The sequence below is a fragment of the Euprymna scolopes genome, chromosome 32, assembly GCF_053919585.1.
Source record: "Euprymna scolopes isolate OS-2025 chromosome 32, ASM5391958v1, whole genome shotgun sequence".
Classification (NCBI taxonomy): Eukaryota; Metazoa; Mollusca; class Cephalopoda; order Sepiida; family Sepiolidae; genus Euprymna; species Euprymna scolopes.
Window position 1 is genome coordinate 1,322,162 of NC_136513.1, and position 25,246 is coordinate 1,347,407.

General features: G+C 30.4%; 1 protein-coding gene across 1 annotated transcript in view; it reads right to left on the reverse strand.

Moving 5' to 3' along the window:
- LOC145256095 (calmodulin-like) overlaps window positions 1–18,499 on the reverse strand; it is a 37,732-nt gene extending 19,233 nt beyond the window's left edge. Inside the window, exon 1 of the mRNA XM_080114681.1 lies at window positions 18,411–18,499. Coding sequence (XP_079970807.1) covers window positions 18,411–18,413 — 3 coding nt within the window. The 5' untranslated portion in view covers window positions 18,414–18,499. The remainder of the gene's footprint in view (window positions 1–18,410) is intronic.
- Between the last annotated feature and the right edge of the window lie 6,747 nt (window positions 18,500–25,246).

Genomic DNA, 25,246 nt, shown 5'->3' on the forward strand with positions numbered 1-25,246 from the left:
GTAAAAAATAAAATTCATAATTAAATGGTCAACATCGGAGATCGTCAGTCAAAAGACAGGAATTAAATGCATGAGCAGCGGAATAGAATATAATATTCATAGGTTAATACATAGGTGAGTCTATCAGTTGGACAGACGTGATGGAAATTAGTGACTCACGACGGATAACAATAAAGTCGTCACACGGAAAAAGATGCGAACATTGAAGAGAGAAAAGTTCATTATCCCTTTCATTACTTGATATATTTTTAGACAAGTTCACTCTGGATAACCTAGACACTTATTTGTGTTCCCACTCTATTCCATTTGTGTTTCCACGCTATTCCCGCATCCTAAGATCTAAATATCCAGACACGTGTCACTCTTGTTTCCCCACATTTACTTTTGTTCACTTACCTCCCACTTCTACCCACAAAAATGGTTTCAGCATCCAATTGTACAGTTCAAGAATCAACTTATTATTTTACCAGCGAATTACTACTTATCCATATTTTAACCAATGATTTTTCCCTCCTTTTGAACTCTTCATGTTTATCACTGCATAGTTCTTTTCCTTCTATTTCACATTCGTCTAATATCCAAAATCATGACCAGCTTTATATATATATATATATATATATATATATATATATATATATTGTATTGATGACTTTATTGATATTGTATTGAAAATAATAGTAAACTGATGTGGCTGACTTTTAGCTTTTTATATTTTTGCTTTGCTTGATTTTCCTTTCTTTATTTTACACAATCCTTAACCGCACATAACATTGTTTGAGTTAATCGTCAAAAGATATATGCTATCTCGACAATAATAAAGTTGCTGTTTCGGTCAAATAATAACTGGTGTAATAGAATTTGTTTAGAAAAACAAATTCTATTACACCAGTAAAAAAAAACAAAATACCCAGCACTTTATATATATATATATATATATATATATATATATATATATATATATATATATATATATATATATATATATATATATATATATACATGCATGCTTGTGATTGAGTGTATATTTGGTTTTGTAAATGAAGCGTGTTCCTTTTTAGCATTAATGAAATAGAACTTACAATAGGCGATATTTTTATTCGTGAGATTCTATTTTTTTTAATTTTCTCCTAATCATAGAAACTTGATGATAATATATTGACGCAAGAAAGCAAATTGTGAATAAATAAGTTAGTACTTTTATAGTAAGAATATGTGATCAATTTATAAAATCACTTTGAAAGTTCAACCTCAGAAACCATAACTGTGTGTACGCCCACATGGACAAAGTACTACGCGTATACGGATATGACTGCACTTGATTACTTACGGGAGACAATTTGAATGCCTACTTGACATTACACTTGATTGTTCACTGCATCTTTCAGCAGGGTTTATCAGAACACTTGGCATGAGGAGAATTTTCACTAGAAGTAAGTCCTGACAAAATATTCAAAATTACATAGTATTCGCGGCCCAAATGAAATATCGCTATGGTTAATCCACACTGGCTTTTAAAAGTAATGGTGCATCCGTTCATAGTAGTGCAATCTCAAGTAGACCCCGAAGCTGGGCATTCCAACTGACATACTTAATTCTTTTTCTGGAATCCTGGACAATGTCGGGCCTCTTTGCTAGTATATATATATATATATATAGGGAAGTTATGAGAAAAGGAGTAAAATCAATTCTTTAAGAGGAGATTTATCGGGATAATACAAAGCTCAACAAAATTATTTCATTTTGCTTTCTTATTTACTATCTCGCTCTCTCTCTCTCTCTCTATATATATATATATATATATATATATATATATATATATATATACACGAAGAAAAGTATTATGTTGCGGGATCACAGTTAATAGGCCAATAGAAGTGCCAAACTATTCTTTAATGCACGATCAACGGTTTCTACTGGTTATCCTTATCATGCTCTTGTTGTTTTTAAACTCACTATCATAGACGTACAAAAAGGTAACATATGTTTTGATATCTTAAAAATGTTCGTCAACAAAACAAGATGTAATACTTGTTTATAGATTTCGCTTAAAATAATTGTGTGTATTTGATGTAACAAAAACATTTATATTTGTCTATTAAATAAATATATGTTTATCACATTTATATGTAAGTAGATTAAAAATAGTTAAATATATTTGTAAATATGGGTTCGTTTAATTTTTGTATTTAGAAGAATATTTCATACTATATTTATGTTCTTTATTTTAACTCATTTAATATATTCAATACATTTCTTTTATTGTTATCTTAACTACTTTTCACTATGCATACATTTTGTATGTAGATTGTAGTTTCAGATGGCGAGTATAAGAGCAAAAAACGTAAATATAGGCGAATAGCGGCACGAATATAGGGATAATTAAGATGACGTACACAATGCAACCTCTGTTTAGGCCTGGGACAGTTTTATTTTCTCTGCCTGAAACCGGGATATATATATATACAGTTGTGCCCGATATTATTCATACCCCTCGGATCTTTGAGATTTCTATGAGAATATTGCTCAAACCAGAAGGTAGACAATATTAAAGGGATCTCAAACAATAAATCAAGCATAAACATTTAATTTAAACTCAACAAATAAATAAATTATGCAAGTTTGAAACATTATACAAAGAAAAACAATAATGGCACTAGTTCAAAATTATTCATACCTCTCTTACTAATAGTCAATAGCATGCCCTTTATTCTTAATAACTGCCTGTAACCGTTTTGGATATTTATCAACAAGGTTTTTACAAGCATCAACACTGATTTTTGACCATTCTTCAATGCAGTAGTTCTCCAAATCCCTCAAATTTCTAGGTTTCCGCTTTTTAACCTCAGTTTTCAATATGCGCCAGAGGTTTTCGATAGGGTTCAGGTCGGAACTCTGGCTAGGCCATTCCAAAACATTAATTTGATTATCCTCAAACCATTTCTTGACTATTTTGGCAGTATGTTTTGGATCATTATCCTGTTGAAGGACCCAGTTTGGTCTTAAATGGAGCTTCTCCGCATCCTGTCTAATGTTTTTCTGGAGTATCTCCAAATATTGCTCCTTCTTCATGGTTCCATCTATCTTGACCAAACTACCTGGACCACTAGCCGAAAAGGAACCCCAAAATATTAGGCTACCACCACCATGTTTCACCGTGGGTATGGTGTTCTTTGGGTTGTAAGCTTCTCCTTTCTTCCTCCAAACGTAAGAAGCATCCATATGGCCAAACAATTCAATTTTTGTTTCGTCAGTCCACAAAGTACTTGAGAAAACGGACTCTGGAGAATTCACATGGGTCCTAGCAAACTTTAGACGTGCTGCAAGGTGTTTTCCGGTGTGCAATGGAGTCCTTCTTGGTCTTCTTCCTTTCAGACCATTTTCATGCAGAGTCCTTTGCAATGTTTGCCTTGATATTTTTATGCCAGAAGACTCCAGATTTTCTAAAATGTCCTTAGTAGTGGTGGATGGATTTGCATTAACACTTCTTACAATATTCCTGGTGGCTCTAGCAGACAGTTTCCTTTTCCTTCCTCTACCAATCAAGTTGTTTGTTGTGTGGTGGCTCTGGAAATTTTTGATGATGCTCTGTACTGTTGCTGTAGGGACCTCAAATTTCTTGGAAATTGACTTGCAACCTAAACCATCCTTATGTGAATTCACAATTTTAGTCCTAAGATCATTACTAAGCTCTTTTTTCTTCCTCCATTCTAATAATTTTTATTCTTTTATTGGTTTTCAGTTGATATCATTTTAATTTCTGAAAAATGCAAAAAACGAAATGAAATTAATCAAAGGTTGTATAAAAGCATTCAAAATAAGAATCAAACAGGAAACAAACAGTCAGAAACTCGATTAATACTGAAAAAATAAGGGGGTATGATTATTTTTGAACATTGCAGATTTTATAAATAGCTGTATATTTCTTTTATTACAAGTATCCCGAGATTTTAAAATGACGAAAATGATCAGAAGAAGTTTATTAAGAATATGTATCAATATGGGCGTAAACAATAAATTCTTACAAAGTTACACCTAATAAACTCAATTTTCAAGGGGGGGTATGAATAATATCGGGCACAAGTGTATATATATATATATATATACATATATATATATATATATATATATATATATATATATATATATATATATGTGTGTGTGTGTGTGTGTTTTAGCCGTCTATATATATGTGCGTGAGTGTGAGTATTTATATATTCGCACACATACATACATATATATGTGCGTGTGTGTATATGTACTTATGTATTAATATTTGCTGGACATATACATTGTAAACCCCGAATAATCTATGGTTATCAATAAAAAACATTCAAAAATTAATTTCCTCTAACCTTCAGTTTTTCTTTTTTAATCAGGGCTTCACAGGAACTTCCCATTCTATATTACCGAGGTTTAATATACTTGATTTAGATGTTTTAGCGATCTTTATAAAAGTCAGTTTCATAAAATTTCCGTATATTGAAATGTAATTTATTTAAGAAAATATTACGGAATTTGCTAGCATTTTATAATACATATAACAAATAGTTTACCAACCAGGTTACGGATTTTCTAGTATAACATGAAAATCGAACGAAAAAAGGAAACAAGTAGAGAACAGAATGAACAATTATGAACGGCGGGATAGAAGCTTAATGTTCATGGAATATCGTAACGAATAGATGGTTTAAAATATCAATGATCTTGAACTTGGAATAATGTTCTTCTGTTTTTTTATCCCTGGCATATTTTCTCTTTCAACTGCCGCACTCTCTCTTTCTCCGTCATTACCTCATTATTCAAAATGAAACAAAGCTAAAAACAAATACGTCAGCACGGAAACAAACCAATGAAACGAAACAAACGAACCCAGTATGAGGCGCTTCAATTCCAGAGAGACGATCACCATTGTCAAAAGAAAAGAAATAATTTCTAATGAGAACACACACAGTTCGAATCAATAAGCGCGAATCAATAAGAAGGCGAAACAAAACACAAGGAATCTTTTGTGTCGATATTTTCGTCTGATTTCCATGATTGTTTATTTTATTGTTTTTCTTTTTTCTCCTTTTGATCAGCAGCTGGGAAGTGGTAGAGATAGAAGAGTGAAGTGAGTTTTTTTCTCTGCCAACGTCACTTTCGACATCCGCCCGATTTACTTGACAGAAACCATGTGCGTTTATGGCTGATCGACTTGTTTAGCCATTTTAATTTGTTCTTTCCGACAATAAAATAAGTAGTAGTCCATTTTGTTCGTTGAATTAACGCTGTTGCAATAAAATATTCAAATTAATCTAGGTCATAGAGTTTACCTACATATTCATATATCTGCATATCGATAGATAGACGTCATGGATTCCTTTTGACTATATAAATTTCTATGTTAAAGATTATATCAATCATCACTTAAATTACTTCGAATACTATTTTCATTATGCTTGTTATATAAACAATGGTTTAATCTATTAATTAACGACTTTTACTGGTGCACCCATTCCACCTTGAGAAGGTTTTAATCCAACTTGGATGTAAACAAAAAAAAAATTAACATTTTCACTTCGAAAATCCTAAAACATGATATGCCTCAATTTATTCGTGTTGATTTAAATATGCATGCTATAAATACAATTCACTTATATCTATTTTTGCTTAAATATATTTAGGATCTGCGTCTATACACATATATTAATTGATATATTTATGCTTTTTTATCTTTACTTTATACATATCAGTATTTATTCATATCCATAAAAATATATGCGTATATCGGTGCGTCTGTTCAAGAACTGAAGCTGATTTTATGTACCAATTTATGTATCATGGCTATAAATCTCACCCTGTAAATATTCATTCGTAGTCATATTTCTTTGTCTAATTATATATACACTCTAAATTTCATTTAATTTGTGTGTGTGTATATATATATATATATATATATATATATAGAGAGAGAGAGAGAGAGACATACATACATATACATATATATTGATATAAACATACGCAAGATATGTATATATATATATATATATATATATATATATATATTGTTGTTTCAACGTATTATCATGTTAGCTCTATTAACCTATATAATTTATACGTCTCAGATAATTTACATCAACCAATATATATGCGCATATATGCATATGTGATTGTCTTATAGACCACGACTTTGGTTTCGTTTCAGATGAATCGCCTGGAGAATTTCAAGTTACTGATAACTAGCTAACGCAAACACGCTCATGATTGTGTATGTAAAAACAAAAAGAATTTATATGTAAAAACAAAAAAGAGTGTATATGTATATATATATAAATATATATATATATATATATATATATATATATAATGTAAATAATGAGTAGTTAAAATGATTGCAATTAACAATTATTTCGTTGAAAAAATGCAATAAAATTTGTTTTGACATCTTTAAATAATGTAATTGTAATTGCCCATGTTATGTAAATATTCTATCAAAATCAGATTCCAGGTTGATCTGGGTTGGAGATCATGAAAATTACTAATTTTTTAAATCAATATCATTTTGCTTCCGTTGGTATTTAACGTTGTTGGAAAACAATTTAATTTATAATTGTTCTGGAATAATATATTTCACTTTTGCAATGTTTAATGTACATTGAGCTTGACCCTCGAGTGTCAGTATACAACTGAAATATAGAAATTACATATATACATGTTAATTAGTATTCAGTAATAATGACAATAGTTTACTATTTACACATCATTCGTAGCCGTAATTTAACATTTGGGACAGAGCGTTTATCGCAATTTCCATTTGATCTTTTTATCCGAACTTTGATAATGCATAGATTATGTTAACAATTCTATTAAATACTATTAATGTTCAATAGAATATTAAAGTAATTTAATTTCTACTAATATTTAAGTACTTTTTGTTTTTTACTTTACATATTAGTTACGATTATTGTTAATAGCAAATAACTACGTTATTATTTTTAATTACTATTAAAACTGTAGGTGCAATATTAAACTACATATATTCTCTAAAATGTAAAATTCGTTGGTACCTTCAATTTATACTTTTTCGAAAAAAATAGGATATTCAACAGTTCATATTCATGTATCTAATGAGATAATGATATGCTAGTGTTTCCTTTTAGCACATAAAAATATTAAAACTATATTTTATTTATTTAATTTGCAGTTTCTTTGTCAAAAAATGATTATCTCTGGATTTAGATATATTTACTTTTATTTCTAAGAATTATCATTTCATGCCTTAGTAGACTTGTTCCGTATTTTGTAGATAACAGTAACATACTTAAATGTTATTTTACGTTCCCTCATAAATTAAATGATGTTTGTATTATTTTTAGCATGTGATTATTATATTGTTACATAGAGTTACGTAGAGATAGCTTTTTGTCCCTCTATTGAAGTAACTGCACACCCAGTTCATTTGAATCGGCATTAACTGAAGTCTAAACAATGTTTTCATTATCTAGTGTAGAAAAATGGGTCTGCTCGTCTGAACCACTTTTGGACTAGGAGACACAGTAATTTGAGTCAGAAGACATATCAGAGGTTAATGAAGAACTATCTTTCTTTCTGTAGATGGAGCTACTTCACATTTCTAAAATGAAATCCGTTAGATTCTAAAAAAATATGCTTGATATCAAAGTTTAAGAATTATGATATTAATGGAACTCCTACTTTAAATAATTATTCTTTGTAGAGTGAATACTATTAAAAAAATGACTTTTTCTTGTGTAGAAATAATTGCTATTTTCAACTAAATATCTTTTAAATATATATATATATATATATATATATATATGTATATATATAGTAATTTAAATATATATATATATATTAATTTTTTCAAATTAATAGCAATATAATTATTTTAGAGGAAGACGCATTATTTCTTATTTGGATATAAATGTCAGCATAATGCTTTTACAAATCAGTATAACAAGTGCTACTTTTAAAAGTGCATTTTATTATATGTTCTCTGGATTTGGTGACGAGGCCAGATCATTTTATTTTTGCATGAGTCATTTTAAAGTTAGAATAATTTAATGATTTTACATTAGTGCCAACAGATTCATCACGATTTATATTTTCTAAATACTTAAACGTAGGCAGAAATATGACATTATTTCGATTAGAAAGACATTCTTCTGATTTACTAAGCAATATCTGTTCAGGACAAGTAAAATTAATTATTAGAATATAAATAGTTTTCCACAATTAGGTTAAAATCCAAGTGTAACATTCGTGTACACAATAACTAGATTAGTGATACTAGCATTACTTAACATCAATTACTTCATTTACATTCAAGAAAATGCCTAAAATTTAATGCCTATGTTTAAGAGGTCTTAAAATATAATATAGAGTATCTTGTTGGATTGGCGGTTAAACACTATACATCAAATTTATTGCAAACGTGAAATACTTGATTTTTTAAAAAGTATGTGTTCATATTTTGCATTTTAAAACTATTTAATTACTCCAAGGACACTGTAATTTGTCTAATATTTCACAAGAAATATACAAATATACTTAATCGTACATTTTCACAAAATACCCAGATTTTTACAGAGGGAGGTTTTCTGTCCCCTTTAACCTGCTTTGCTTAAAATAAAATTAAACTAAATATAACCAATATTTGACCTTATGCCTCATAGCTGCCACTCAAAATATATAATGGTCGACTTATTAATTTACGAGTTAACCTTGTACATATAAAAATAATAATTTTTAAATATATTAAAGTACTAGTTTTATTAATTAACAGCTTATTGCGTTAGATTGTATAAAACGCAGGCTCTAATACGAGTATTACATATAATGTAGATCCATCTATTATAGACACGCCAATCTGAAAAGAAACAATACTGAGTTGTTTTGGTTATAGCGACTTATTGACAGACGAGCTAATAGTGAGTTGTGTTTTCATTAAATACGGAATTTATGTACGAACACTTTTAAAAACTTCTTGAGTTTACTCCTTCTTTCTGTTAGTTGATAATAATTATTCTGAAACAACCAACCGAGTAACCTAATCTTGCCTCCTATGAATTTTGAAAATAAATAGAAACGATCTTACGAAGGACGCAAAGATAGTTGGAGCAAGCTTAACGTATTTCAGGTGGATTCTGTTTCAGATACAAGTAAAATTCTACATAACATAGAAGCGCAGTAGATCAGTAGATTGAAGTAAGGTGGATCAATTTGTAGATGGGCTCTTTATATATTAATTAGAAAGAAATTGTCTTGGAATGCTTATAGGTAAGGATTGATGATTTCTATTCCTTTAACTCTCCGAACAACCGTGTTTCTCTTTAATATTATTCACGCATCATTTCGCTATTGTAACTTCAGTTCTCCTTCATATACGTGTTTTTGAATCCGGGAATCTTTATATTAAAACCTGTAAACGATTTTGAAAGGAATATTTTCTTTGCTTTATGGGGATAACTTACCGTTGTTTTATAAGCCATGACTATGGCTAGGATAACAGCATATTCTTTTCATTGTTTTGTCTCTCAAGTGTGTATCCGTTGATATCTTATATGCTTTTATATTGAGTGATGTGGTTCTCGGTTGAGTAACTGTGTCTAAATCTGTCGGATATATACTCGAGAGTCAAAAATAATAAGAATATTGTGTTTTCATAGCTCTTGTTATGACTGGGTAGAAGTCTTAATGAATACGTAAATGTGTCAATAATATCGTCTTACTGAGGCTTATCCCTTCAATCTAGAGAAGAATGCCACTAAGGACTATTACCAAACTTAGCGTTTTCATACTTTGTACCACGAATCTCTTCGCAGACTTCTTCTACAGATTAGTGGTATCGCCATGAAGATACTCGAGCTCGGCAAGAGATTCATGAAGTAGATCGGAGAGGTACATCGACCGAAATGTTGAGAACAGCCGTCCAAATAATAGAGAGTGAAATAAAACTGTTACACTACTACAGTTAGAGACGTATCACGCATAGAAATAAGGGGGCTGCTTTAGAATAAACCCTTTAAGTTATTCAAAATAAATAATAAATCCTTTAAGTATTTGTATAAAAGCAGGGTTCAATAACAAGAAGCAGGTGCAATTGTTGATTTCTCGCTTTTTTCGTAATATTTTAATTTAATAACAAGTTTCTATAGAAAATTTATGAGCTGCTATTAAGTTCTAAATTGTCTCCGAAATGGAGTTTTACATGGTCGCTTCTGTTTCTTAAACGTACTTTCTCACAAAAAGATATTTCTCCCTTTCCTCTACTCCATTCTTATTTTTATGATAGCTACAATATGTTTTTCCTCCTCGTAAGATATTCATATCAGATACTTGTCTTCCTACCACTGTGGAGAAATTTAGTTCTCTATTTCCATCAAGGGGTTAGAATCAGGAGTAATTTCCATGGACGGAGCTTCATTTTGAGAGCTTATCATCCGTGAGACAAATTTTCACTGGACTGCTTACCTACCTAGACATATTTAAATACAATGTCAACAAATAGTTATCATAAGGCGCACCATAAATTATAAAACCTATTTTATTACATGAATCACTTTTAATTAACAATCGCTCGATCTCATTAACTCGTATACTCGTTTAGCTTTTAGCCTTCTGAAATGATGAAACATAATAAAAATGAAAATAAACTGCAATCATGAGCCGGTTTTAATATTTGCGCCTTGATGTTTCATATAAAGTTAAATAATGGTTTGCTATATAATAAATAAAAAATATTGTTACTTTTACTTACTTTCTGAAATTTAGTATTCAACAAATCTTTAAATAGATAAATATAAAAACGGGTCAAAAATTAGAATACTAAACCATTAGTATTCTATTGTCCATCTTGCCTTTCCGAAATTAGTGTAAGGTTACCGCTACAGGGAATATTCTGTTTGAACATAGTCATGTATTCGTCTATTTGAATACAGGTCCCAATATGGTATGGTGATCGTCGTTTCAAGGATTCTCTCCGGGGGCTTTAATGAGGTTAGGTAAGCTGCGAGGTAAAATGGTTCAATTAAGCAATATCTCGCCATCATTTAGTCATATGCCAAATATGGAGTTGCGCCTGGAGTTATGCCGAATTGTCATTATGTACGTGACTCGCAATAAGGCAGCGTTTGAAATAATGTCAGACTTGAGTGCAGAGGAAATCGATATTTCCCTCTCCCATACACACTAAAACTCCAGATGCTGAACAAAATCAAATTGTCATAATCTAGAAGTGTCAATCATAAACAGGTGCTACACCATAGACCATAGGTATATTCATGCCAATTGTTCTGGTTATTCATTTTATTTTATTCAGTATGTAGTTATTTCCACCCAGAATAAATCATTGTGAGAAAAGTTTTTTCAGACCGCCCTATACTCAACATCGTTTGTGTACTTATTCATTCATGTCGAATTTACACATTGCTCCAACTGTCTTCCCTTTACTGGTTAATATTTCACCATAAATTACATTCTTTGGTATGTACACGTTTTTTATTCTTTGCATATGTATATATTAACATTGTTTTATATACACACATTACAAATGTGATTAGCCTATATTTTTCAGTATTTACTTCAACAGAACTTAATTAGTATGTTTATTTCTCCATAAAAGACGTTTCGCTGCGAGGTAAATGACATGATTTTATGTTTGTGCTATATATATATATATATATATATATATATATATATATATATATATATATATATATATAATCGTTTTTCTTGACACCGTGCACTGATGATTCCCGAAAAAATGAAACTCTAGTGTCGGTAGGTATTGAATAATTATTATAGTAAATAATTATGTCGCTCCCTTAAAAAAATCTCGTTTCTTATCGGTGAGCACTGTCAGTTGAAATATAGTCGGTCAATTTAGTTCGTATGCGCAGATCACCATATAAGGATTAGATCACTCTGACAGTCGTTAAAAACATTTTAAAAAATAATTTTTTAAATTTCAACAGTATTTCTCGCGGTTAACAGTCGCCGAATGGATTAGGTCTTTGCTAATGGACACAGAGATGGCTTCTGTTACCGGGCTCGAATCGACCGGTGTTAATCGAACACTCTTCACTGATGATGCCCTAGTTTCCTAGATGAATGAAAAACTAGGGTCGGTAGGTATTTAATATTTATCATAGTAAATAATTATATATATATATATATATATATATATATATATATATATATATATATACATATATGATTTATTGTTGACGAACGAAAACACATTGATCAATATACATAGTGTGGATTTAATCGGGTTTGGATTTTTTGTCGCATTATGACAACGGCATGCGGTGATTCAAGCGCATTTATCCCTGATCTGCATTTACAACGATTATCTTCGCCTAGCCTCTGGATGAAAGGGATTATACCTTATTAATCCAGATGCTTAAGATGCTGTTAACAGTTTTAACGCGCATCATTACTGGATGTGGGTCAGTCAGGAGGTTTATTTGAAACAGACCGATTAATAAGCTATACAAGTGGGAATCAGGACAATGTTTCGTAGTGGCGAGGGCGTAGGTGGAAATTAGTATGAATTATCGTAATGTTCACGTTGCAAAAATGGTTAACACAAATCCCATAATCGATACATTTGTTGTGTCCGTATGTCTGTCTTTCCATCTTCTGTCTATATAAATGTATATATTAGATTAAGAAGAAAGTTCTAGGGGATTTTTTTTATTTTTATTTAAATCACATATTTGAAAAAAAAAGTTTTCGTTATAATACCTTTACTTTATATATAATTTAAAATAGCATTTTCTCTCTCTATCCGATGGTTGAACTTACATACTTTTTTTTTAAACAAGCATGTCTTCTTTTAACAACGTTGAATGACATATGCAAATTCGCACAGTTTTCTTATTCAAATTCAAACTAGGTCAAAAAGCTGCTGAAACAAATGTCAATATCAACGAAACGTGTAGCCGAAGGACGATTACGGAACGCATAGCGCAATTGTGATTTAATGAATTTCGTGTTAACTCCGAGAGTTTTGTAGATAACGAGCGCAGTTCTCTGCTATCGGATGTTGACAATGATCAATTAAAAACCATAATCAAAGCCAGTACACTCACAGCTTTTCGGAAACTTACTTCCAGATCCTTCAGAAAGATTGAAAAGACAAAAAACTTGATAAATGGGCGCCTTATGAATTGAACGAGATCGAAAAGAACGCCATTATGAGCTTCCATTTTTCAATGTTCTTTTGGAACAAGAACGGCTCATTTCTCGATATCAACGTTTCTAAGCAATAACAAAAACGCTTTCATCGACTTAATCGAAACCAAGAAAACAAGATTTTTAGGTAGCTGGCTTGAATACACTTGTTTTGCGTTGGCAAAACTGTGTTGATTCCAATGGTGTTTATTTTTATCAATTAATTTTGATTGAGCTGAGCTTTGTTCATCTGAATTAAAAAGTAAAAACCGCAATAACTTCTTGTCGAACATAAGTATATATATATATATATATATATATATATATATATATTTGTTGCTATTTTAATTGAATAAAGGTAATGTGTTTTTAGATATGAAAAAAATCCTACTGTAAATTTTAGGCTGTCACCTCAGTTTAATATTTCAAATAGCCGCTCGCTATTTTCAAAAGGTGATTTGCTCAAAAGGAAATAAATGTGGAAAGTAAATTAAACACAAACTATTATTCACTTATAATCACGCTTATATCAAATACTTTTCGATAATGTTCTCAACAGAACATATATCCTTCAACACAACGTGAAATTGTTAATGTTTTGTTGCTAAATAGTTTTACACGCGTATGTGCTATTGTTTCTTTACTTTCAATTTACACTATTTTCTCCGTAACAATATTTTTCCCTATTTGTGAAAACATAAATATAACATCCAATAAATAACAGTTTATATATATATATATATATATATATATATATATATATATATATATATATATATAATATATGTGTGTGTGTGTTTGCTTTTAAGGTGAGTTATCGTGTTTAGAATTTACTCCTCTCTTTACTATTTAAACCCACTTGTCTTTAAAATTAACTCTAATCTAACATATCAAAATACACCTAATCTACGCTTAGTTTTACGTCACATTTGTACACTTAGACAAATACATTGCTTACTTTTACATTGTTCGCAGATCTACATATATATATATACCGACAGCTTCTTTCCAGTTTTTTAAAAACCATAGATTAAATCATTTCCGTTTTATTTCATTTCATTCCCTCAGAGTTTCTTTTTTCTGTTTTCATTTTTTTCGATCTTTCTGGAAAGTTTGACATCGTCATTTTGTTTCATTTTGTTTCTTTTTTTTGTACCATTTACTAATTCATTTCAGTTTTATTTCGTTTCGTTACGTACGATTTTTCTTTTACGGAAAGTTTGACATCGTTCTTTTCTTTTTTTTTGAGGTGGATCACAGTTTCCAAGTTTAGCATTGGTAATTTTTTTTTTGGGGGGGGGTACCAACAGTTAAACATTTATTTTCCGGTCCAAATAATTATACGATCGTGATTACCGCATTTAAGAAATGTCAAATATCAAATTTTCACGAACATCGATTTGGAACAAACCAAACTATGACTGAATTCATAAATTTACCGACGAAGATCCTAATTACTCGATTTCAAAATGTAAACAATGCATGCGAAACGTGAATGGATTTGCTGACTTTCTTCGGTTAATATAAGGAGGCTGTGCTGAAATTAAAAAAAAAACATTTCGAAACATTGTCATTTACAATGCTAATCTTAATATTTACAGGGGATCTTTTTAAATCAAAGGTCATTCTCAGATGGTAAATACATAATGCTCGAACTAGCAACTACTTAATGCGCGAAATACCAAATACTACACAGCCATTAAAACTTCCTCTCTACTAATATTAACAAATATATTCAACACCCAATTAGATGTTCTCATTGTTTATACGATCCCGAGCAACGCCGGGTATCCCCGCTAGTTATAAATATTATTATGACTGTTCTGCTTTTTGTTTGCTGTTTTATTTGTTTTTAATCGTGTATCACGTTTATATTTTCTGTAAAAGTATAAAAATGAAAATATTCTGGTTCTGCTGTCTCATAAAAAAATGTCACTTCCATCTACTCTTTCTGGACCGATATCCGTTCTCATTTAAAAACATTTTCACGGTCGTATGCAGGTAAACTAATTTCAGCACTTATTTCGGGGAAGAAAATAGAGATAATATTTCCTTCAGTAGATGAGGACTGAAACTTTTGAAGTTTAAAATATCCTCCGTATATCCTGTGAACAGAAAAGGAACTATACCAACGGTTTCCGGTATTAAATATGTTTAATGATTTGTCAGTTATTATTACACCATCAAAGTGTGACTGGCAAGCTTTGAAGCATTGCTTCTCTCTCAAATATATATAAAAACAGACCGGCATTGGCAAGTATGTCGTACACATAATTGTGTGTAAAAGACAAATAGTAAAATACCGTGGCGAAGACATATTTTGAAGAATTGCATATCATGTCATATATTTGGAAACTTATGAATATATATACTGGCTCTCCCCAGTATTCTACAGTAGATACAATTAATACAATGTCCATATAATTGTAGCTTAATAGTAATATTTTATTCAGTTGTCAGTTTTATGATTTTATCTGATTTCGTAAATTGATGCTTTCACAATAATCTAATCGTTAACATATGTTTTGGTAACTTAATAGTGACGCCAAACGATGATGATGATATGAATACGAGTCTTGCTTCATGATTCGATATGCAGGGTTCACATCATATCTTTTTACTTGCACATTTCGTCACTATTAAAGGTGATGCCAAATAATAAATTGTTTATCATCTGTAGTTATTTACGTGCCTTCCGACGAGGAAAGATTTACATACAATATTAAATTTTATGTGAGAATATTCTGACTCTAAATATTCCACTACTAATAAAGGAATGAATTAAATTTGCTTCATTCTATAAGGATTTCTTAATCAATGCCATAGGACAGAAATGGAGAAGTGGAGCATCAGAACAGCAACTCCATGGATTCTAACCAAAAGCTTCATAAAATAACTCAGACATAATGTACGAAAAAAAAAAGAAACAGAAACAACAATTCTGTATACATTGACTCCTAAGATATTTATTATTCTTCAATTAATATTTCATATGCTTTTTAATCAACTGTTTACCAGCAATGAGTTCAAAACAGACTGAAACCGCTAAAATGCTAGCATGATGATGCACACCAAGGACCTTGTTCTAATTACATTGTAAACTAAAACTCACGCACTTTTTTTTTAAATCAAAGTGATAATAATCCCCTGACCTTTAACAGATAAATGCGATCTCATAACACCTATCATATTCGCATCTTTTCTCATCTGTTTCCATATATGACTAAATAAACTCACAGCAGATCTTAGTTTGATACAGCCTAGATAACAACAACAAAAAATAAAAACAACTTTTTTACGGCAGTTATTCTTCTTCTTTTGTGAATTACATTATGTAGTTTCTACCGACAAATCAAAATTTTCAGCTTGTTCTCAAGCATTTTAATCATTTAGCCTAGAACTTGTTTCGGACCTGTTCCAAGTTATATGACGATCTACTCAATCGCTGCTAATACCTAGTACTCTTACATGTGTTTGCCAGAAGATTCTATTAAGAAGTTGCTCCCCATAGGATAACTAGTCGTATGGATCTGAATACATTATTCCTATGTCGTTGAAATAAGGGCAGATTCACAATATTTTCAATTATTTTGATAATTATATAGTTACAAGCCTCAATGCATGTCTAATACAGAATGCCTACTTCACACTCAATTTTCGTCGTCTAGCATAAACGTCTTAATATGAAAGTTATTTGATTAAATGAACCTATTTATTAATGCTCCAATAAGAAGTTTTGTAAAAGAAACTATATATATAAAAAAGTATTTTTTTATTAATAAACATTAATAAATATAAGTCTGCCTCTCATCCAGTTTTGGTTCATTTTAAAATATCATGCAAAAAGTTTTTAACTCTTTTTTAATAATATACTCGCGAAAAAAATTGCTTAATCAGGTGAATCAAAGAACTGAAGTAAAAAAAGTAAGAGAGAGAGGTATCTGGGGAACATTTAGCGTTATCTTACATTATTTAAAATGATCGATATATGCACATATTTTAATAAACTCGGTACATGTAAATATTTTTAAACAGTACCTGAATTATTCACACACATACACACATAAAAAAGGTGTGGATATCTAGACACTTGTATTTACAAATGCAAATACGTCTATTTATTCAGGTGGTTCTTTATTTAAGGTTTGTTAATTACATTGAAATATCTATAATAAATAAACAAATTGAATAAAAATATTAATGCAACCAATTAAACAAATTAAATAAAAATATTCATGCAAACGACTGCATGTGGTATATACACGCATGTATATAAATATATATATATATATATATATATTAATCTATATGTGTATGTATATATATCATCCATAAATAAATACTAAATGTAGATCAAGTTCAACAGTATGTAAACTAAAGTAGAAAAATACATTCAATATCATTAGAAATACATTTATCTTAGATGTTGATTACTTCAATTGCTCGTCAGCAATTTCCAATACTTTTTTCAGTAAATTGCATTTTATTAATTATTAAATATGAAACACTTGGTTATATTAGTTGATTTGCTACATTTGTCTATTGGGTTTTATTTATTTATATGCATATAAGTATTAATATATATTTATATATTAATGTAGGCGATAACGATTTGTTACTTGCTGCTTTTTCCAAATTGTTTTGTAAATATGTATGTATATATAAGTTAACACACACACCCACTCACACACACACACACACATATATATACATATATATACATATATATATATATATATATATATATATATATCAAAAGAGAAGGAGAGATGGAGAGCGAGAGAGGACCATAAAAGAAGAGAAAGAGAGGTGAGGATAATTACTATGTATGAGCGAAGCTAATAAATATTACGGTTGCAATGTGATAATGTTGATTAAAATCAAAATAATAGACCTAAAAGTAAACCTATGAAAATATTCGTATGAAAATTGAATAAAAATGTGTGTTTAATATTTACAATATTAAAAAAAGATAACAAGTATTTAGAAATAGTATTTATAAGTCATTATATTTAGTTTATAAACTTAATGAGATTTAAACATAAAAAGAAGTATTTTATAACACGAAAAATGTTCATTCATAAAAAAAAATTAAAAATTAATCTGTTGTTAAATATTTTGAGATTTTATAAAAAAAACATAAAGCTAGAGAATAATGATTATTATTTTAAGTATTGCATCTGTTTTGGCTAAAGGTGATAAATGTGTATGGGTTATCGGAAATGTTGACTTACCATTATGTAAAAATGTGTCTTGGGTTAGGTAACCAAAATATACGGAGCGTGTATGCAAAGAGGCGTTTTTATGAAAACTGAGCGCAAAGTGTGACTGAAAAGAGTTTTATTTAAATCTAACCGGAAGTTAACCACACTGCAGTCATTTTCGGCTTACCCCAGATATATAGTCAATAAACGCGACAGTCCACGTTTAGCAATGCAGGTGAAAACAGAGTACATATATATATATATATATATATATATATATATATATATATATATATATATATGAAATTGCCGCATTGTATTTTCTTAGGCATACACACATGTGGACATGTGCGTTGTGTTGTTATTACGTGTGCTAATATAGGGCAATGCATCAACGTTAACGAGGCTAAGCTGAAGGTCGAATGGGGATTAAGTTGTTGAGATGAAATAGATTAGAACATATGAAGAGAGAAATGCATACATATATACATTTCAAAAGAAAGAGAGTGGGGAAGACAGAGGGGAGAATGATAGGAATAAGAATGACGGAATGAGAAGAAAATGAAGAAGAAATAATAAACGTGTGTTTATAGACTAAGACAATACAATCATGACAGCTTATTGAACATAGAATCAAAATTGCACTGGAGGTGGTCGGGATGGGTGTTGATCATAATCACTTGATATAAGACCGAAACCACCAACACATTCAGCTTTTCATATTCACACATTTACCTACACACTAACAAAAATGGAATACATCTTATATAATACTATGAGTACAAACACATATATATATATAACACGTGTCTATACACATGCATTTGAATAGTTTTATATAGTCAGTCGCATGATTATGAAAGATATCTCGTTATGCCTGAGCCCATCGTCTGCATTATTGTGTTAAGTTCTACTCCTCACTATGAACTCTTGCATTCTAATAAGACTTACATATGCTCCTTTATGAAAAAAGCCATGCATTTCATTATACGGTTTCTTGCTTACATCAATTAAACCTTCGATCATTAACACTTTATTTCGATTTGTTATTTTATTTAGTATCGATTACATGAAATATACTTTACTTAAGTGATTCATACGAAATCCACAAATCTCACAATTTTATAGCTCCTTATAATGTTAGTAATTAAGGAAAATTGTACACGACAATGCCACAAAGAATAAACATAATTTATCTATATTTTCCTTAGTAAAATCACTCGTCTATGGCAAGTAGTGAATTATAACTTTAGTCTCAACAATAACTAAACATCGTGTTAATATAATAAACACAATATAGAAAAAGTTATGTTACGGGCAATTACGTTCATCTATACATAAATTCTACTGAACACACTGCTTAAGCAATGAATCTCTACGACACTTCGTCGAGTTTTAACAAAGCATAGTATTCAACATGCATACGCTATATCATCCAACGTATCGGTGGACACCCCCACACACATATATATATATATATATATATATATATATGTGTGTGTATATATGCATATATATATCCATAAATATATATATATATATAATTACATACATACATATATATATATGTGTGTGTGTGAATGTGTGTGTGTGTTTATATATATGAACACATCTGGTGATATGAATAGCCTCTGGATACGCCAGTGGTATGATGGTGATGAGGATAAGTGCTTGTTATATAATCTGTTATTTTTCACAGAGACGGAGTAACATGCTGTCTCCTTATCTAGTAGATATCTCTATTCTGTTTAGCTAAATTAAATTCAACGCTGTGATAAATACTCGTCGTAAACTTCATAACATGTTTTATTAAGCAGTTAGCTTTTTAAAATGTCTATACTAAAAATGTTTTTCAGGTTAATACTAAGATAATATCGACAGACGCAGCTAAGGATGCAACACAAACAGGGAGTGTGTCCTACCAGCTTTTTAAGCTGTTTTATTATTTAGCAGCAGTTGTAAACATGCGATAATCAACTAAACTAAACCAGCATCCCCTTGTAATATAAAATTATCTTTTTCTTAAATTAACTAATGTAAAAAACATATCCTTTCTCCTTTATTTACCCTCTACACCAGTGAATATTAAACTTCATATTAAATAAGTTGAATCATTATCAAAAGACATCATCGCTAATTGTTGTTTTGTTAGTTTTATTATACCAATTCATGTTTTTAAAACACCCACTCTCCATCCCCTACTATCTGGCAATCGGCCGAAAAAGATGTATGTGGTATATTGACCTTTTATTTCCAAAATGATTATCAATTAATTTCATAAGCAGACAGTGGATGATGAAACTAGGAAAATATTATTTTAACATGATTTTGTTGCTTACACCTTGAGTAAATTCGTAGTACGTCATTTTGATGGTATGCGCTACGCCAGTTTCTCCTTGTATATTCTGTTTTCATTCACTATTTGACTCCTGATATATTTTCTCCGGACATAATATGTTTTCTTTTATTGTTTTCCCTATCTAACGCATATCCGAGTGCGTGTTTTCTCTTGTAGTCGATTATAGGTCACAACAATTGTCGACGAGAGATTGGAATTCACAAATAAGATATGTACAATATAACAGATAGATATTTTAATTTACAAGGAGCATACTCACAACAACGTGACGAATAAGGATTCGAGAAATAATACGTGAATTTTAATTTAAAATATTCTATAATAATTTTTGGCGTCAAACATTCCAATTCACAAAATAAGATACTTACAAGGGCTTTGCGACGAATAACTAACATTTGAAAATATGACCAAATTAAGTTACATTTAATATCCCCCCATGAAAATTTTGCCATGCAAATTACAATTCTCATCCTTAATCCTTATAATTGGCTCATTAAATTTGTTAGAGACGTTGCTGGAAAGAATAGTTTGATCATTCCCAACGCAAATATTTGTTTGTATCAGAGCAAAATACGCCCTTAGATTGGATACTATTGCATATCTGATGAGGATTTGGCGATACCATCTTTATCTGCCTTGTTAAATTCATTCCTAATGTGGAAACAATGTACTTTTTCCAGCTTTCAAACTTTTTTCACTATTCTTACTTTGTTAGTCGATATTCTATCGTTATGTTCATGGCAAGCGTTAAACTGACCTTCAATATATTGCCCTTCCTACAATATTTACCACGGAAAACATCTACCATCAGTCATTGTCAGCGATATAATAATATATAGGCTTAAAACAAAACGCAGAATCAATGAATAAAATGTCTTTCTTAAAACTGCAGAACTTTATACATTGGGGCTACTTTAAAGCTGACTATAACATATTCGTTTTTAAGTCCAACATAAACAAGTTCTTGTTAAGCCGTCCTCTTAAATAATCACATTCAACCCAATTTTAATCAGAACCGATCATAACGGTATTGTCTTAACAATTACATAACACCCCGTACATAGCATTTGGGCTTTGATAAGTGGTAAATCTCATTGTTAAAAACTTACATAAGCCAATAATTTTCGTTCCTACAAATGAACGATTTCAACACTGTGGCGTGCTGCTATTGTAAATTCTCTTACCAAACAGTTTATCAAAATCCGTCAATTGTCTTCGATTTTCACTCGATAATCTCAACCAAATTATCTATAAATATAATAATTCCATTATATTTATAGAAGCCAGCAATCAGTGTAAGTAATTCATATTCAATAATATCACATTTACTCCAACATAATAGTTTCGTATTTTATTACCAGGCTTCATAAAGACGGAGTATACTTTACTCCACAAATAAACTTTAACCCAATATTGAAAATAGGTTAGTATTCGAAACACGACTAAGATACCCTTAGTATGTTTATACACTGATTCATACGAGGGACAGTATATATTTTCATAGTGAGAGTAAGTAAAGTAATTTCACTCAGCAAGAAATTTCTCCGATCAGCTTAATTTTTGGCCTAAAGTTCGGGACAAGAACCGAAATAACACAAGAAAGGTAAACTAGCACATAAAAAATAACTCACTTACTAGGAACGGATGTAATAAGCCGTGTTGCTTTATTAATGCAAGCATTGAGAGGTAGGTACAATCTTTGATGGGCGCTTGGATATGCATTTCCTTAAGTAATCAATTTAAAACATCGGAAGGGATTTCTAGGGTAATGATCATTTCTTAAGTTAAAATAAAAAATAAATGTTTCCTCAATAGAACGAGATAAACGAGCTAATATACTAGTACGACCTGCATCCAAACTTTGTCCCACAAATATAAATATACATTATTTAAAAAAAAAATCCTGTATGACTGGTATGAGTTAATATGTTTAACGGTATTAAAGAGATGATAAATGAAAGATAGTTCTGAGTTTATTCCTTTATCCACACGTACATACACACATTAAGTGAATGTTTGGGGGGGATTGAATTAGGTTGCATGAATATTTCAAACTCATATTTTTATTGCCATCGAAATCAGTCAAGTCCTCCATCTTTCAATCAATTCAATTAATTGCCTGTTCTAATCACTTAATGAAGGTGGTACACATAGTGAAAGCCTCACATGCATGCCCACAATGACTTAATTAACAATACATTGCAAAGTACGGTTCAGTGTATAGAACGTACTAATGGTTTTATAAAACTAAATTGCATTGTCTTAAATTTCAAAATAAAATTATCGGCAGCGGTTTCGGAGTTTATCATGAAAGAAATCCCACACACGGATACACATAAACACACTTAAACACACGACCATTTTGTCCTTTCATGTATAATTTGATATATGTATTACTATTCTATGTATAACCACATATAATACAAAGTAAACTAATATATCACGGATATATAGTTCGCTTTGTGTCGCTTAATGTCTCATTCTATATTCTTTGCTATTGTCCATTTGCCTGTGGAAAACAATACACACACATACTGAAATTGTTTTGTCTCTTAGGTATCGATCAGAGCGACAACCTGTCGAAATCTCCTTAACAGACATGACAAACGCCGTTATTTTATGATTCGGTAATGGACGCTTAGTACGATCCTCATTCTTCTACTGAATATGGCGTCTGTTTGGTCGCCTCATTGAATTCGTCGACACTTACGAGTCCCAGAAGACATCAATAATCAATCGAAATGTCAATGTTGTTGTTCTTCAATAACAGACAATAAATAGCTAGCAATTGATTTTAAGGTCGTTTTTATGTGGCGGTGGGAGGCACCACTCTTGTATTTTTTATTAAAAACTGGTAGTGAAACCGTATTGTGTGTTAAATTTTTAGATGATTATATTTCTGTTTTACAACAAGTCAACATTCTGCATGAAGATTTGAATTACTGAAACTCGAACATACAGTTAGCAAGTTCAAATTTAATTGTATTCATTTATGTATCAATACCTAAGGTGTTATATAGCGGTATACTCTAATATACTATTAATTGAACATACATATGTTCAGTCTAATTGCATAAATGACTATAGTAACTGTTTAGTTTGTTATCGTTAATCACATGCTATGGCATATTATTTATTATGTCAAATATATTGCTTTATAAAGTAGTAAACTACATGGGCAACCTGAGTTGAAGCCGACACAAAGGCTATTTTCATCTATTTTTAGGAAGTTGCGCAATCACTTCACATATTTTCACATTTACGCAAACAAGACAGACAGTCTCTTAGACATAAAAGGCTACTAAAAATTAGGGGCTATCTTAATGGTGGAATCTTTTGTGTAGCAATATATTTCCTTACATTAGATTGCAGTGTATTCATGTTGGAACAGTTGATACTATACGGACATAGAAGAAAATCAAAAGCAAACGCTTATCACTAATCTCTGCCTTGAAATCATATGTGTTCAGAAATATTGTGTTTGAAATGCTTTTTTGTTATGGCTGAACAAATAATTAAAACGCTCCCACGTGTCACTAGCTTATAATAATAAAATGGAAGGAAACGCGAAGATGATGATATTTATTATGTAATAAATTACTACTACTACTACTACTACTACTACTACTACTACTACTACTACTACTAACAATAAGAATAAGAATAATAATGATAATAATACGTTAACGGGAAAATGTTCGGGAGTACTGGCAAGTTAAAGAGACTTATTGCAATTTAAATTCCAAACAAACGCAACGGTTTATGTAATAGAGAAACAAATGGTACATTTTTATTCTGAAAACTCAATGTATTTTGCAATGTTACCGCGAGAGAGAAATAATTATGGAAAATTGTCGTCACTCAGAATTTGTAATTATAAGTGAGCAACAACTGTCCATAAATCTCAAATATTAAACAAAGATAAAAAATAATGATAACAATAATAATGATAACAATGATAATAATATTAATGATAATAATTATAATAATAATAATAATGATGATGATGATGATTAAAATGTACAAAAAAATGGTGTACAACATAGAAAATAATCATTTGCAAAAGAAATGAGAACATAAATACTTGAATTGACAGCCAATGGACAGTGCAGAATTTAATTAAAAAATAGAAAGAGGGGATTTTCTATCATCACTACTACTTATCATAGTTATGGTGTTTACTAACAAAATGACAGGCCGGATACAAGTTCACTAATACAGACGAAAAATATTATTGTATATGGACGAGGTGAAACATGTTGCAAGAGAAAAACACTAAAAGTGCAACAAGAATCTTCGCCCAGAATATTTGAATTACATTTGCATAGAAAAGTGCGCACTGCTAGTTATAAGATAAGGAAAACGGGAGGCAGCGGAAGATATGGAACTACCCAATTAAAGGCAAATAAGACATCTAGAAGCATTTGTATGATCTGCGTTCAAACGCCATCAAAATTCAACAGAAATGAAATAAAAAAATTGAAAAATTAAAATCCAAGAAGAACGC